General features: G+C 34.0%; 1 protein-coding gene across 1 annotated transcript; it reads left to right on the top strand.

Moving 5' to 3' along the window:
- Positions 1 to 8044: 8044 nt before the first annotated feature.
- Positions 8045 to 15698, top strand: bspry (B-box and SPRY domain containing). The gene is made up of 6 exons (XM_079814138.1): positions 8045 to 8529; positions 10560 to 10658; positions 11940 to 12170; positions 13081 to 13106; positions 13211 to 13335; positions 14618 to 15698. Exons 1-6 carry the CDS (start codon positions 8143 to 8145, stop codon positions 15151 to 15153), a joined length of 1404 nt encoding a protein of 467 aa, XP_079670264.1. The 5' UTR covers positions 8045 to 8142; the 3' UTR covers positions 15154 to 15698.
- The last annotated feature ends 1741 nt before the right edge of the window (positions 15699 to 17439 follow it).

Below are 17439 nucleotides of genomic sequence, written 5' to 3'. Positions count from 1 at the left end.
ATACCAGTAACAGCGCGAAATAAACATGTATGTAAATAGTCCAGGGGGGAGGAGCGTCGTGTGTGTGAAGAGTGATGATCGGCTCACAAGTGAAGAAGAAATGGTTCGTAACGCTCCTCCCCCTGGACTATTTAGATTTTACCGGCTACAACTGAGTTCCCACGGGACTTCAGCGCGAGACTACAGTTTGCCGTCTAAAACACTATTTCGTTGAGTTTAAACAATGGCTAAGTTGCTAAACACATCTCGTTGTCATGTAAGGGCCCTGTTCATGTCTGTAAATTTGTACCTTCAATATTAGTAGCTAATGTAGTATCCACTGACTCCCATAGTTTACAACATTAGTTCAGAAATTTGTTTTCCTTAGAGGGTTAGTTCACCCAAAAATGAAAATTCTGTCATTAATTACTCACCCTCATGTCGTTCGACACCCGTAAGACCTCCGTTCATATTCGGAACACAAATGAAGATATTTTAGTGTAAAGCTGATGCTGACACCTTTATCCAACTTTTTATTGTCTTCCGTGTGTGCGGAAGATCCGGCGTTCGGACACATGACCCAGAAGCGATTTGTTTACAAGCAGAGGAAGACGCGCGTGTCTAATCTGTTGAATTCTACATTGATCGTGCTTTAGGTCTCGGCGTAGTGCTCAAAATGAGGCTTAAGTGTGTATTTCATGGATTCCTGAACGCTGGCGCTACATCATATTCTCACGCATGCGTCGTGGAGGCACACACGGAAGACAAGAACAAGTTGGATAAAGGTGTTATTTTGATTTTTTTTTTGCGCACAAAAATTATTGTCTACGCATCATAAAATTATTGTAGAGCCACTGTGGTGAGATGGACTTTGTAACAACGTTTTAAGTGCCTTTTATGGGTCTTGGGAGTATAAATGTACGGAATGCCAATGGAGACCTATCTGAAGCCTTTCTCAGCCATCAGCTTTACACTAAAATATCTTCATTTGTGTTCCAAATATGAACGGAAGTCTTACGGGTGTCGAACGACATGAGGGTGAGGAATTAATGACAGAATTTACATTTTTGGGTGAACTAACCCTTTAAGAAAATGTTCCATGTATTATACCTGATACATATCCATAATAATCTGTGTTGACACAAGAGCAGACGTTCAGCTCTTGTGTGTCGGTCTGCTGGTAGATGTTGGACTTGGCCAACTTTAATCTCAGCATATCAATTAAAAAAAGCATTTTAATAGACTTACCAAGTGCAATCAGTCTTGGGGTACTGGGCAGAGAGAGGCTTCCCTCTACATCTGCTGGAGTTGCAGTGACCTAAAAGTAGAGCAATTAACAAAAGGTTGGGAGAAATGAATTTCATATAGAGAACATACTTGCATCTTGTTTTAAAATACTTCTCAATGTGCTCTCCAATCAAGTTTATGCTTATATGTCATTTTGTGATATCTTGTGATACAACCCCTTGACCAACCAAGTATGTCTGCCTATCTTGCAAAATAGAAGTTTGATGATAAATGATTATGAAAATGAAATTGAACTTCAAATGCATGACACATAAATACAAAAACAGTAATAGTAATTTAGAAATGTCTTGTTTAAGAAACTATGACACTAATTACAATCAGTATTCTCTAGAATCAGCTGTTCAAATAGCATTAATACTTACATCAGCAAGAAGAAAGAAAACAAGCTATACAAATTGGGAGAATCTCATGGAATGTATACGCCAAAATGATTGTTGGCGTGCATATGGTACGCCGTTTTTCGCGTGCATATGATACGCACCTTATGGCATATTATACGTAAGAACCCCCCGCCCTACCCAAAAGCGTATCATATGCACGCGAAAAACTGCGTAGCATATGCACGCTAGTAGTGGGAAGTTCGGATCATTTTACTGACTCGGATCTTTGAGTCTCGTTCAGCAAAATGAAGTAATCTTTTTTCGAGTCATGTCGTTCATTTCAGAAAAATATTATTAAAATGACATGTTAATTAGCCCAACCCATCTAGTACTTATGAAAATGTTGATTTCATTTGTAGAAAACTAAATAAAAATAAACTATAGGGTACTGCAACCAAATCCAAATGATAAGAAACTGAAACGTTTAATTAATTGATTAGTTGTTGGGTCAGGCTATTGCAGTCTAACTCTGTTAGTTCACCTCACCTCCTGATCCAAGACATTCTTTCTTTTGCAACTTCATATTTATCACGTTTGTTCTCCGCCTCTCGTGTCTTCGAACTCCTCGAGACGTTAGTTGTCGCCTCGTCTGTGTCTGACTCTGATCTGGGGCTGGGCCGAGCCATGTGACACAGGTCCGGGAACAGAATGATTAGTTCATCTTTCGAGTCTCGAGTTCGGGTTTGAGTCTTTCGTTCTACCTGTCAGTCCCATAGAGTCTATGCTGTCAGTAGCGGAAACAGAAAAGATTAGTTCTTACGAGTCTTTTGGGTTTGACGTTTGAGTCATTTGTTCTTTTGCCACGTGACTTGTCACTGTATTGAACACTAGTTCACAACCTTTTTACTAGCAAGCACGTAGTTATTTATTTATTTATTTTTTATTATATATAATTCTCAGTTAATATCAGACATAAACAAATATGGGAAATATATTGACTAATTCAAGTCTAACATCACAAATTCAAGTCAATTAGACTATCACTCATTTTGAATCATATAGCACAAACACACACACATACATATATATATATATATATATATATATATATATATATATATATATATATATATATATATATATATATATATATATATATATATATATATTATGTTACAAAGGTTTAACATTTTTAAACTGATTTTTATTCATTAATAACACAAGGACAAAAAAAATTATAATATAACTCAATAGAGAAAAATAAAATACAGTTGATTCAAAACGAGTGATAGTCTAATTGACTTGAATTTGTGATGTTAGACTTGAATAGTCAATATATTTCCCATATTTGTATATGTCTGATATTAACTGAGAATTATATATAAAAAAAATAAAAATAAAATAAAGAAATAACTACGTGCTTGTTAGTAAAAAGGTTGTGAACTAGTGTTCAATACAGTGACAAGTCACGTGACAAAAGAACGAATGACTCAAATGTCAAACCCGAAAGACTCGTAAGAACTAATCTTTTCTGTTTCCGTTACTGACAGCATAGACTCTATGGGACTGACAGGAAGAACGAAAGACTCAAACCCGAACTCGAGACTCGAAAGATGAACTAATCATTTTTGTTCTTTCCAGTATATTCAGCGTAATGCGCATGCGCGGTCAACACAAAATGAACGAATCACTCTCTGAGACAACTCGGTAGTCCCGAGTCATATTAAAGATTCGTTCAAAATGAACGATTCGTTCATGAACGACACATCACTAATGCACGCCAACACTCATTTGGCGTATACATTCCATGAGATTGCACACTCGTACTATTGATACGCATTGTCATGAGATCGTGTTGTTTTTGTCTGTGTGCTTACGATGCATATGACTTCTACAAGGACAAGTCGGCAAACCACAGTTGAACCTAAAATTAGCCAGGTTCCTATGTATTATGATATGATGGTAAAATCTGCAATGCGTTCGCACAGATAACTTGCAGTGTTTGCACACAAACTGCGCAACTATCTTGACTGTTGCTTTTTTAAACCATCTGCTAACGATATAAGGTTTTTAATATAAGAGTCATATAACGTCATATAATAACCAGCTTCTGCTTACCAGTTTCCTCAGATGACGGTAACCGCCAGAAAATAACTCCAGAACACCTCCGACGTTCCAAATGGCGGTTTTAACAGCAAACTTTAAACAAAAACAAAAGATTCACTTCAAAATACTGTTATTACAACCTCCATCTTTAGTGTTGCCTCACTTTTCGGTATTTTAAGATAGTTTGCTGTTAACGTAAAGTCCTCCTGCTTAGCTAATTTACATTAAAGTGGTAGAGGAACATTAAAATAGCTTTTTTCCCCGTTTCACTAACTATTAGTCAATGTAAACTTTATTCACCCCGTTGAAGTAACGTTAAATCACAAGGATGACGGCAGTCACGTAACCACCCGCCTTGACAAAAAAGGCAGAATAAGGCTCTTGACAGGAATTTGCTTAACTCACTCAATTTGCAGCACTGGTTCATGTTAGGTTGTTGTTAATAAGTGAATGCATTTGAAAATATCTCAGTTTTACATAAAATAATGACAGAAATAATACTAACCTTTTCGTTGAGTCTTTCCTCAGTTGCCCCCACCAACCGAAAAATTTTTTTGAAAAGAAGTCTCCATTGTCATTGGTCAGATTTTCGCGGGCATTGTCGCTACTGTAAATCGATTTACAGTAGAGAATAATTACAGTAGTAAACATATATTTTCCCATAATCCTTTGCTATTAACAGTATTATACTGTTGGTACATTTAACAGTATTATACTGTACATATTACAGTAAAATACTGTTCAAATTACAAAAATCCGTTACAGTGTGTATCTGACATTACCGATTGCAAACTGTTCAGGAGAAAGATCATTTTCTTTGTTGAAACGAGTAAAAACATACCGGAGAGCAACAGTAACAGAAAAAAAACTGAATGCCTTTGCCCTGTTGGCAATTGAAAATGGATTCACAACTGCCCTGGATTTTGAAGACATCATCGAGGACTTCACCTCATTAAAACTCAGGAGAAAGCATCTGTAAATGTAAGTTTTCCATTTAAACATATAAATCTGAATAAGTAAAGTGAATATTAAAATCAAATGTAAGATGCATATAAATTAAATGTATAATATAGGGCTATACTTTCTACTATAATGAAAGGAAATATGAGAAACAAACCAAGTATATTCAAATCCCAAACAGCTGTCTTATGTATACATTTTATTATTTCTCCACAAGATTGTGATGATGCCGTCAAGACGTGTTTCTGCTGTGATGGAGGCCTGTGATGCTGGAAGGCTGAAGATTATGCCTGAGTGGAGCATGCTAAATGGTTTCCTTAAGTGTTGCTGGTTTTATTTATTTTTATTTAATTTTTTTATTTTTTCCAAATATTTTTATTAATTTTCAAATAATAACAAAGATAACAAAAAAAACACGAAACATGTATCACTCACACACACATTCACATAATCAGAGACCTGCACCTATCAGAGATAAAGTAAAACAACATTTCCGTGTCAAGTTTTAAGTTACAAGAAAATCTAATTCAAAATGATAATAAAAGATAAAAACAAGTGTAAAAAAAGAAATAAATCAATAAAAGAATAATGGGATGGCCCTACTTTACATATTATATAATAATCATGTATGGCTCCCATAATTGTACAAAGTCCTTTATTTTACTCTTGGAGATATAAGTCAGCCTTTCCAGTCCAATGCACTCTGAAAGTTCTTTTATCCATTATTTTAAAGAAGGTGCTTCCATGCTCTTCCAGTTCATAGCAATGGCTCTTCTGGCATGTAACAATCCAAAGTCCAATAGTCTAGTGTGTTTCTTTGTTTGTGAGAAACCTGTAGGATATATTCCCAGTACACAAAGTTTGGAACAATATGGTATTTTAAGATTAAACCGTTCTGACAAACAGTTTATGACATCCTTCCAGAACTTCTGTATATCAGAACATTCCCATAGACAGTGAATTAGAGTTCCTTTATAATTTTGCCATTTTGTACATATATCAGGAATATTGCTAGACATATGATTGAGTTTTTTAGGTGTCATATAAACCCTTGTCAACCATTTATACTATAATAATTTAAGCCGTGTGTTTATGATTTGTTTTTGCGCCTTTAAACATGCTTCAGTCCATTCAAATTCCTCTATTTCTTCTTGAATGTCTTTCTCCATGCGTTTAATTTGTCTACAGCAGACTCTTTAGAGTTAGACATTATTAAATTATAATATTTTGACAATTGGCCCTTTTCACCTCTTTTTTCAATTATTTCCTCAATTAATGACAGTTTGGGAATGTACATAATATCTGTAGACCTGGAAGACATAACACTTTTAAGCTGTGAATATTTAAAAAAAAATGTTTTGAGGGAATCTGGTGTTTATCACACAATTCTTGAAATTTAAGAAGTATTCCATCCATATACAAGTCTTTAATAGTCTGAATACCTTTAGTTTTCCATAGTTTAAATCCTCCATCCTTATATTTATTATTATTTATTGTTAGACAGTTTCTAAATGGTCTTGATGAATGTGAAGTGGTCATGTTTGCCTTCTTGTTCTTAATTACAACATTTATAAATGTTGTAAGCTATTACATTTTGCAGAAAATCTTAATTACAACATTTATAAATGTTGTAAGCTATTGTATTTTGCAGAAAATCTTAATTACAACATTTATAAATGTTGTAAGCTATTGCATTTTGCAGAAAATCTTAATTAAATGTGTTGATTAAATGTAAACAGATAAACTTATTTGCTCTGTTTACATAGTTTACTGACACCTATTGGTTATTTACTGGTACTACTGCTTTAACAATGACACTCCCAATGGATGAGGATAATTTAATAGCATTTAATAGAGCCGTGTAATGACGTATAAATAATGAATTTCAAAAAATAGTCTGATAGACTGTTTAATATACAACACAACCAATTTTTAACCAAAGACTAGCCTATGTAAAATGTGAATGAACTTTTATTAGTAACTTTGGTAAGTTTCAGATTTCAATTCATAAATAACATCGATGGAGGGGGGCCCAAAAAATGCAGCCTGCCTAGTGTAGTCCATTTATTTAATCCGGCTCTGCGAACAATGTACAGTCTTCACTAAGCTAGTCGCATCCAAAGCAGTGTCTAAAGCCCTTGTATTCTTACTATTCTCAATTCAAGTTTGGATGCGTGTCTCTAATTTTGAAATCTTCTCCATCAGCCTGACTATCTCCCTGCATTTATCACATGTGAAGCCCTCTTCGCTGACAGAGAAGGTATACATGTGACAGGCAGTGCAAGTGACAATAACAGGAGATGACATGGCTTACCGTGTTTGTTGACTGATCCAACTCACCCAAGTTGTTCAAAAGAACATAATTTATTTTAAATAGAATTATTAAATATTATAAATGTATTTACTGTCACTTTTGATCAATTTATTCCTTGCTGAATAAATGTATTAATTTCTTTAAGTTCTTTCCCCCCAAAAATAAAAAATTCTTACTGACCTAAAACTTTTGAACGGTAGTACAATGTTGCAAAAGCTTTCTATATCGGATAAATACTGTTCTTTTTCAATTCAATTCACATTTATTTGTATAGTGCTTTTCACAATTCATATCGTTTCAAAGCAGCTTCACAGAAATTGCATGTTCTTTTGAACTTTCTATTCATCGAGGAATCCTAAAACCTTTTACACAACTTTCAACATTGATAATAATCATAAATGTTTTTGAGCAGCAAATCATATTAGAATGATTTCTGAAGGATCATGTGACACTGAATACTGTAGTGATGCTGAAAATTCAGCTTTGCGTCACAGAATTACATTTTTAAAATATATTTAAAAAGAAAACAGTTATTTTACATTTTAATAATATTTCACAGCATTACTGTTTTTGTTTTGTATTATTAATAAAAATAAATGCAGCCTTGGTGAGCCGACTTCTTCTAAAAATATAAAAAAAATGTAGGCCTACCAATCAAAAACTTGTCAACGGCAGTGTAAATAAATTCAATTTCACGTCAAAGCTTGAAAAAAACAAAACATCGTAATATTTCAAGATTTATTTACATGGTGCCATGTTATTATTTGAAATATTTTAGCTGGTCTATGAACATGGAAAAATCGTGTAGCAAATAGCTCATTTAGTGAAAGGAGTAGAGGAGTAGCACTGCTCATTAATAGAGCAGTGTTGTCTGATTCCAGCCAGTAGCCTACAGGCAAGATCAGTTGACAAATTAGTATATTGCAAGAACAGTCCCAAGTTTCACGCAAGTGAAACTGCAGACAATTTAATTTCAGACTTGCGCACTGTACAACCAGGCCACTTCCGTGTTATACACCTGCGATAGGTAGGCAGGGCTCTAAAACTGGATACACCTGCGCCACGGGTATTTTACAGTATAGGCTACATCAGCGAAACCAGACGAACACCTCGTATTTGATTCTACTAAGGAACTAACGATTATCTCTCGGTGCCATGAGTATGGAATATAGACTTTGTGAACTGGCAACGGTGTCCTTGCACGTCAGTGACCTGGAGACTGACCTTGGACCGGACGACCATCCAAAACATGAAGATCGAATAAATGTATGTGAAGGCGAGGAGCTGTTTTTACACACCAATGTCACAGTAAACGGAGAATCGTCGACAAAACCTGTCCGCAAATGTGTGGAGACCTCTGTAGGCTGTGCTGCAGACTCACTATCGGCTTCAGGAGAAGCGAAACTGTGTCCAGAACATGAATGCGAACTACAGTTATACTGTCACACAGAAGGAAGACCGAAATGCTCGCAATGTGTATTGGATGGAGCTTGTCAGGGTCATACAGTGACAGAGCTGGTTACCCGGGCAACTGTAGTAAGGGTGAGTCACTATTAGTTAAATAACATAATAATTCGTTTCGTAAACATTGACAAAATAATTCATAACACATTAATTCTTCCTTTAAAAATATATCTCTACTTTCAGAATAATCATGTAAGAGAGTTTATAGTCACATTGAGAGGGCGTGGTCATACGTTTCTAGTTACCTGAAGACGGCTTTATTTATTTGATTTAATCACTGCAATCAGATATTGTAGATGTATATGGGTCAATGACATGACATGTAGCCTATTTTTTTGTGTCGGAAAAATATTATTATAATTATTTATAAATACGTGTCATACATCAAACTGATCTACAATGTTTCCTTTATAAGAAACCCTTTTAATTTTTTTGAAATTCAATTGAATTTTTGAGATTTTACTTTATCTCAGTACAATTCTTAATCAAATAGTTTGGCATGATTTTACGTTAAATTCCTCATAAATGAGAGAAAATTATATATCAGTTCTATTTCAAAACTATTCTTATTACTTAAAAAACTTTTGTCCGAAAAATGTACTTCTCCAAATGTCAGGGAGAGTAAACAACATAAAAATGCCATTTTATGCAGTGTTACTTTAAGAAAACCATGTGACAGCATATGACATCACACAGAAGACCCCAGAGGACCCCTTTGATTCAGTAACAATGTTAGTCACCCTCCCATAAATATTAGATAATTTGACATTTTTGAGTAATGATGAGGTTGATTCAACTTATCATGTCAGGTGGTATGACCCCTGGAAAACTTAGAAAATGTGTTGTTATTATAAAAAGGTGTATTTGATTTAAAAAAAAATATATAACCTTGAGCATATGGTCAAACATTTTTATGGGTGTCCAAGTTAATGCCTGTTAGATTTGAATTCAGTTTGAAATGTCAGGTGGTGCAACCAGCAAATTTGCATTTAAAACTCCTAGGGTCCTCCCGGAAATGGTACCAGAGTAATTTAGTGTAATTAAGTTACTTTGTGTAAAACAAATGCCAAAGTGTCTCCAGAAAGTAGAGACTCTAAGCTTTCAAATGGTACCACATATGAGGTCAAAGCTCCTCCACAGACATTTAAAATTGAAAGTATACATGATGATGTCATTCCTGTACAGGGTCGGCGGACTTTAAGTGGTTAATTGCTAATGCGACCTTTTGCACCACAGACTGAACAAAATTAAGCATTACTTGGTAACTGGTTGACCTAAATTGGTATTATCTAATTATGTACTTAAATTTAACAGCTAACAGCTGATTGGTTGATTGTAATTCATTACATACCTTTCAATCAAAATTATCTGACATTATCGAGGTTAATTGATGAGTTCTTGTCATATTTTAGTACCATTTTCTAAACTATAGCGCATAAACAGTGGTAATGTGAGTTGAAGGTGTCTGAATTTTGATTTAAACTTTTCACTAAAATATGTATTTATTTTTCTATAACCATGCTATAGAACTTGTTTTTTTCCCCCACATTGCATATAAATTTTGTATTCACTCTGAACAACTACCTTAACACTTTGTCTAGATTTGAAGTCTTTCTTGCTGAGATTTCCCAGACTGTAAAAAAACTTCCTAAATAATAAGATTAACACATTTCTTAAGAACTATGACGTTATATTTCTTATTGATTGAATACTGATTATGTTCTTTGTATTTCAATGCAGTGCTTTTTCTTTTTTGCAATAATAAAAAAACTGAGGGCTCACCTGTGTCATAGAGTGGTCAGAAAAAGTATATGAACTCATTAGATAACAAAATATAATTTTGTATAAAATGCTAAATAATTGTATATAACATAGCCTAAACATTTTCAACCAGAAAAATGCTCAAAAAGAAGCCAAATTCTTCTGAGGGCCAGTAGATCTGAAAATTCTTGCTTGTGTGATGAAGCATTTCCTCCTTTCTGACACCCTTTTTCAATTACAGAGAAATTCAGATCATTCCTTCACATTCCTGCCAGCATACCATTCAGTTGCTGGTTTAATGTCTCTTACGTGATCTTGGAATCATTATTCTTCTTTGTATTAAACAGAATCAGTTGGTGGATGTCTGTGAAAAAATGCAGCTGCATGCCCTGCGGATTGAACGTTTCATTGAGCGTACTCTTACAGCAAGAGAGAAAGCTGTACAGGTACCTGAAGAATTCACTACTTCCAAACATGCAGAGATAGTAAGAGAGAGGTAGAGCATTACATAAACTCTCAGCAGAAGTCCGCAGAACTTACACAATGGCAACCATGTATATGGTAATGTGTTATCGGGCATAATTGGACTGTGATACTATATTTTTGGCCATGATAACTTATTCTGTATGATTTCAAATGATTTTTGATGTTCAGATGTTGGGGAGACCAGGGATGGTTGTAACATTTTCTACCTTTCTGTTTACATCTTGGAGTACCTTTAAGCCAGTGTGTTCAAAATGCGATTAACACTAGTTACAAGTGTCTGCTGTTAAATTACATAGCTATTATCTTTGCAACACAAAAATAAATTGCATGGTTTCGTTTCAAACATGAGTTAGTTGTAACATACCCTGGGGTGAGATGTAACATTATAATATCCACCGGGGTGATATGTAACATAATGAAATAAGGATTATGACAAAAAAAAAAAGATTTTTGAAAGCTTTTTATTCAACACTGACTTTTCAATATAACTAATGTGAGTGTCTCTGTGTGTGTCACTCTCATTCTCAGTGTGTTTGTCACTCTCAGTCATAGTAGTTGACAATAATACATTGAACTTGAACAATTGAGGATGTTATTCTTGTTCCTCAGTGAAGACCCTCTTTCCACTGTGGTATACTCTTGGAAGTTCACCTGATCCCTTCTCTTCTAACATATTCCAAGATCTAGGCATGCTGAAAATCAAATAAAACATATAAATTCAACAACACTTTCTTGGGGTAGATTATAACGTTTCATTGCTGTTACAAGTAACCCAGAGTCATGTAGCCATGAACTAGCTCACCTTATAGCTAAAATCTAAAACATTAGCACTAACAACTTGCATGAAAAATATCTACACAGACACACAATAAACATAATTTAACTTTGATGAGTTTAACTACAAAGCAGAAACTCCCATAACAAAAAAACAAACAAAAAAAAGTTACTTTCTTACCTCAAAATTGGTTTTTCCATTCTAACATCTGCTGTGTCTGCCACAGAGCTCTACTTTATCACATGTGGAATAAGGACTAAACTGAGCATGTGTGAAGTGAATCAGCTGATTTGTAACTAGTTCCTGATAGGAGAAATCGGAAGTGTTACAACTAACCCATGTTACAACCATCCCCGGTCTCCCCCTTCTGATGTTCAGATGGTGTTCAGATGAACTAAATAAAATGAACTGTAGTTATAACAGTGTAATATGTTATTGTAATTGCCTCGTGTCATTTAATTGATAGATAGATGCAAACAGTGCAAGAGAACGAGTGCTGGCCCAGGTGAAAGTGGTGCGTGAGGCTCTCGAGGAGGAGGAGCAGCGTCTGCTAGAGGCTATACAGAGAGAAGAAGAGCGTGTGGAGCAGTGCCTCCTCACTCAGAGAGCACACTGGACTCATACTCTGGAGAAACTCACACACACACGCACCAGCCTGGTGCACTCACTCACACACTCGACGGATACCATGCTTGTGGTGAGTGAATGAAGAAGCCAGGGGTATAAAATGTGCAGATAAATTATGAAAATTTAATGAATCTTTTGTCAAAAAAGTCATACTAAAGAATTAGAAATTAACATGAAAGCTGTTTGCTGAAATTAAAAGATAGAGTGTGAAATCTTTTTGTCAAACAATGAGATTTATGAGAATATTTGTTTTCCTTACATAAATGAGAATTTTGGGCAATATATACGTATATCACAATAATATGACAATCCAAATGTCAATTCATGCTTCTTTCATTTTATGTATTCACACAATATGTATGATCATCTTGCTTACATTTGGAGCCATGTAAGGAGTTACTAAATTAATTATTGTACTTGCGCATTCAACATAAGTCAACATTATTCTAAATGTATAAACATAAGGCAAAACTATATTTGCAGTATTTTCCATGTACTTAATGCCATTTTTTTTTTCTTTTGATTTTTGATGAAATATGACCTGGACATTTCCTGATGAAATTTACCCCAGAAGAGCTGATTTTATTAAAGACCTAAAGTATCACACTTTTCAATCAATCAAAACAAATCAATGAAATTAAAGGTAATTTGTCCTGACAGCATAAGGTTTTAGGAGACATAATTGACATTTGAGTATAGTTATAGTTATAAATAGAGTAAAATGTTTTTTTTTTTCCTTTCTGGGAAATGTTGTTGAGTACAAGTATTTAGTTTCAATACTCCGCTAAGTAAATTACTGATTCCCCAAAATAAAATCTAGTACTCAACACTCCTATCATTGGTTTTCAGTTTCAGTTCATTGTTTTTCTGAAAACTAATATGTTTAGATGTTCATAATCAATTAATAAAACATACATATTTAGATTTGACTAAATTGCATTTTTGTGATAATCCACTGATTTTTGTTCTTTATTTTTTAGAGCTCTAATGAGGAAATTAATGACAGGTAATTTCAGTTTGCAATAAATGCAACAATAAGCCCACGTAAATGAATAAATACAAAAAATGAGATAAGCTGGATATAACTAATCATGTACATGACTGTGCTAGGATTGAGGATGCTGAGGGTGTTGGTGAACCTAGAGATACAGAACATCTGAGTTTGAACAGAGGCTGCAGTGACAGTAAACTCATGGTGGGTTTATGGGCCAGTGCATTGCTGCTTGGGCCGTCTGGTAAGAGAACTTCTATTTACATGTACACAAGACAGTTCTTTTAAAAGTTAATTTAAGACAGATTCAGCATATCATATCTAAAACCATGATCACCATATTCGGGTGTTTTCAAACAGACCCTCAAATATGACAACCTCCTTCCTAAAAAATATACATTTTATAGCCATGTATACCCAAAGACCAAATTTCATTACCAAAAAACATTAAGGTTTTTTAATGTTTTGAATGCATTTATTTGATTAAAAAATATAGTAAAAACAGTTATACTGTGAAATATTATTACAATTTAAGTTAACTGGTTCCTGTTGTAATACAGTATATTTTAAAAATGTAATTTATTCATGTGATGGCAAAACTGAATTTTCAGCAGTCATTACTTCAGTCTTCAGTCACATTATCTTTCAGAAATCATTCTAATATGCTGATTTAGTGCTAAAGAAACATTTCTTATTATTGAATTTAAACACAGTTGTACTGTTTAATATTTTTGTGGAAGCTGTGATTTTTTTTTCACGACTTTTTGTAATATTTAATAATTTCATAAATGTCTTTACTTGTTTTATTTTTTATATGCCTTTGCTAAATAAAAGTATTAATTTATCCTTTTTATTTATTTTCTATCTTACTTACCCCAAAACAAAATCTTAGAATAATTTCTGAAAAATCAGGTGACACTGAAGACTGAAGTAATGGCTGCTGGAAATTCAGCTTTGCCATCACAGGAATAAATTACATTTTACAATACATTACAACAGAAAATAGTTCATTAAAATTGTAATAATATTTAACAGTATTACAGTTTTTACTGTATTTTTTTGATCAAATAAATGCAGCCTTGGTGAGATTAAGAGACTACTCTCAAAAACATAAAAAACTATAATGTTTCCAAACATTTGACTACTGATGGTGTTGGTGTAAGTGGTGTAGAGTTTGAGGTTTGAAGTGGAATAAATGTGCCAATGCTTCAAAATATTACAGTACACTTGATTTTACCTATTTGTTATAGGTAAGCCTATATTTATTTATTTATTTTCCTATGAACTTTTCCGTTAACCCCCAAATATGATGACCCCCTTCCTAAAAAAATGAGTCTCGGACCCTGCTTACATATTGATAGTTATTGAACATAGGTAAAATCAAGTGTAGGCCTACTGTAATATTTTGAGGCATTGGCACATTTATTCCACTTCAAATCTCAAACTCTACACCATGTACACCAACACCATCAACTTGTTATTTTCTTGCTCTGAACACCATCTTAACATATCCTTCTTTTCTTTAGCCCACAGTTCAACTATGCTACACTTTGAAAATCAAACGGTCAGTCCTCTTCTCTCCCTCTCCAGTGATCAGCGCACCTTAACTTTCCTGCCCAAACGTCAGCGTCAGTTACCCCCCTATGACCCAGCACGCTTCGACAGCTGGCCTAACGCCCTCTGCTCCCCTCCCATGTCCTCTGGTACTCAGAGCTGGGTACTTGACGTGGGCACGAGTAGCGCCTTCAAAGTGGGTGTATGCTATGCCAGCATAGAACGCAAGGGGTCCGGCAATGGCGCACGGTTGGGCTACAACTCAAAATCATGGGTGCTTTCACGTTATGATGGAGACTTTTCTTTCTGTCATGATGGTTGCAGTGTGGGTATTGCAGTGGGTAAGAAGCTCAAGAGAGTGGGACTGCTGCTGGATTGGCCCAGTCAGACCCTGCTGTTCTATGACCCTGAATCTATGTCTGTGCTACATGTAGTCAGACATGCTTTCAGCGAGTCGTTGCTGGCTGCCTGCGCTGTGGCTGATCAGAGCATATCTATAGTGCACTGAACACAGGAAGAATGTTAATGAAGGTTCTGAAGATCTCAAGATCTTGAAGGAATGGTAGATGTTATGCAATGTCATTTGAACCAACGATATTTGAAAATGTTTAAATATCCATTGAAGACCAATATGCATTAAGAAGAGACAGTGTGATTTCAATCACATTGTTTAGTAATAAAGAAACTAATTTGCCTAATCAGAAGCTAATAATGAATTCCTTGATTTTGCCAACCTGCTTAAAAGAGCAACAATTTATATGTAATTGAAATATTTTTATATAAGTTATTGAAACGTAATTTTAATATGAATTCTCCATCTCTTAAAAAGTATTTTGTTTATGTGTTCAAATTAGTGCAATTATTGTTCGCTATTTGTATTTATTATCTGAATTTCATATGAAATTTTCGTTTGTCTGTAGCTGATATTGAGTTTTCATGTGACCAATGAAATCTTGGATCTGATGTCACAGGAGAGCAGGGAACTCTGTTCTGACCTTTTATCTGATAAAGTATGTTATGTATTCATGCAATAAAATGTGGACTGAAATAGTGAAAACATTTTTCACTCTCATTTATTTAAATAATTTTTAAAATGTAATCAACATGCTTTGGCTATTTTGGGATGGTCATTCAGTGTTTCAGATTCATTTAATTATTTTTTGTTACATTTTTGTAATGTTTTTGCAATGTTTAGGCTATGCAATAGCACAAACATGCTGCAGTATAGCCTTTGTAACATTATTGGTATTTAATCTCTCTTTTCCTCTCCAGGGTTTCCACTGGTCTTTAAAAAGTCTTAATTTGACCGTCCACAATTTAAGGCCTTAAAAATGTCTTAAATTGGAGAAAGTCTTAAGTTCAATATCATCACATTAAATTAGGCCCTATATGATTTTTGTGATGCTGAAAACGTGGACTGAATGGCATGTGATGACAGAATTCGTTTTGGAACGAATGTCGTTCCAAACCCGTAAGACTTTCGTTCATCATATAAAGTGATCGAGTCTCTTCAGAAAATTTGGATTAAACCACTTGATTTGTATGGATTCCTCTTTATGAACTTTTTGAAGCATCAAAGTGGTAGTTGCTTAGAATTGTCCATGCGGGGACAGAAATCTTTCCAATTTCATTAAAAATATCTTTTGTGTTCCGAAGATGACTGAAAGTCAGTAAAATTTAATTTAACCATTAAAGCAGACTCCAGAAAAATTGAAATAAAATAATAAATAAAACGGATTTCAGAGGGCCCTAAATTTAATTGCAAAATTAAAGTGCATGCACTGCAAAACATTTTCTTCCTCAGGAATTTTGTTTTCCAGTACAAATTCTGAACATCCTTAAATCAAGATGCATTTACTTAACATGCAAAATGAAAAAAATAAGTCTTGTTTCCTGTGAAAATAAACAAAATTAAGTGAGTTTATGCTTAAAACAAGAACAAACATCTGTCATTGTGTATGAAAATTACTTACACTTAAAAATTAAGTTGATTTTTATGTCAAGTCACCCTGTATTAATATAACGCTTTTTACAATGCAGATTGTTTCAAAGCAGCGTATGAACACATTGGCGGATATTTGTTCTTGTTTTAATCATAAAATCACTTTCACAAGGTTCTTATCTCAAACATTTTAGCTGTTTTTTGTAAAATTAATTAAAAAGTTATGGATATTGTTGGAAATAGTTTTTTCAAACTTTGAAGTGTCACAAGTGTGTGCTTAGACATTTACATTTAGAGAAAAAAAAATTATGTTATGTTCCCTTCAATTTATTCCTTCAATTTTCTCTAATTGTTCTAAAAAGGTCTTACATTTAAATAAAACTTGGAGAAAGTCTGCTCTCTCTGTCACTCACTTATATTTTTGGTCAAAAGGGTGTGGCCTGTATAATTACAATTATACAAACTCCTGTTAATTACTGTCCCATATTAATGAAAAGGAAAAATATATTTTTGCCACAAAGCACACTAAATGTGGTGACATCCAGTAGGTGCAGCCTATATTTCTTTTTAAATGGTGTAAAACATCTTTAAATTTACTAAAATATATTTATAAAATATAGGCTATTTATAGAAACATAATCATATTTACATTGGCTTTAGTGACCAAGTTATATGCTAGTTTTGTATTCCTATATAATAAAAAAGTGCAAATCGTGTTAAATGTTATTTACATTAAGTAAATACATATTTAGATGCTACAGTAATTGTTAAATAACTATATAGATCGTCCCCTTGGAATTATAAGGTTCTATCTGCGTTCTGAGCAGTTTTGAGATATTGAGCTTCAAAGTT

This window comes from Gobio gobio, assembly GCF_949357685.1.
Source record: "Gobio gobio genome assembly, chromosome: 4".
Classification (NCBI taxonomy): Eukaryota; Metazoa; Chordata; class Actinopteri; order Cypriniformes; family Gobionidae; genus Gobio; species Gobio gobio.
Note: the sequence above shows the minus strand (reverse complement) of the source record. Positions and strands in the feature narration are given on the sequence as shown.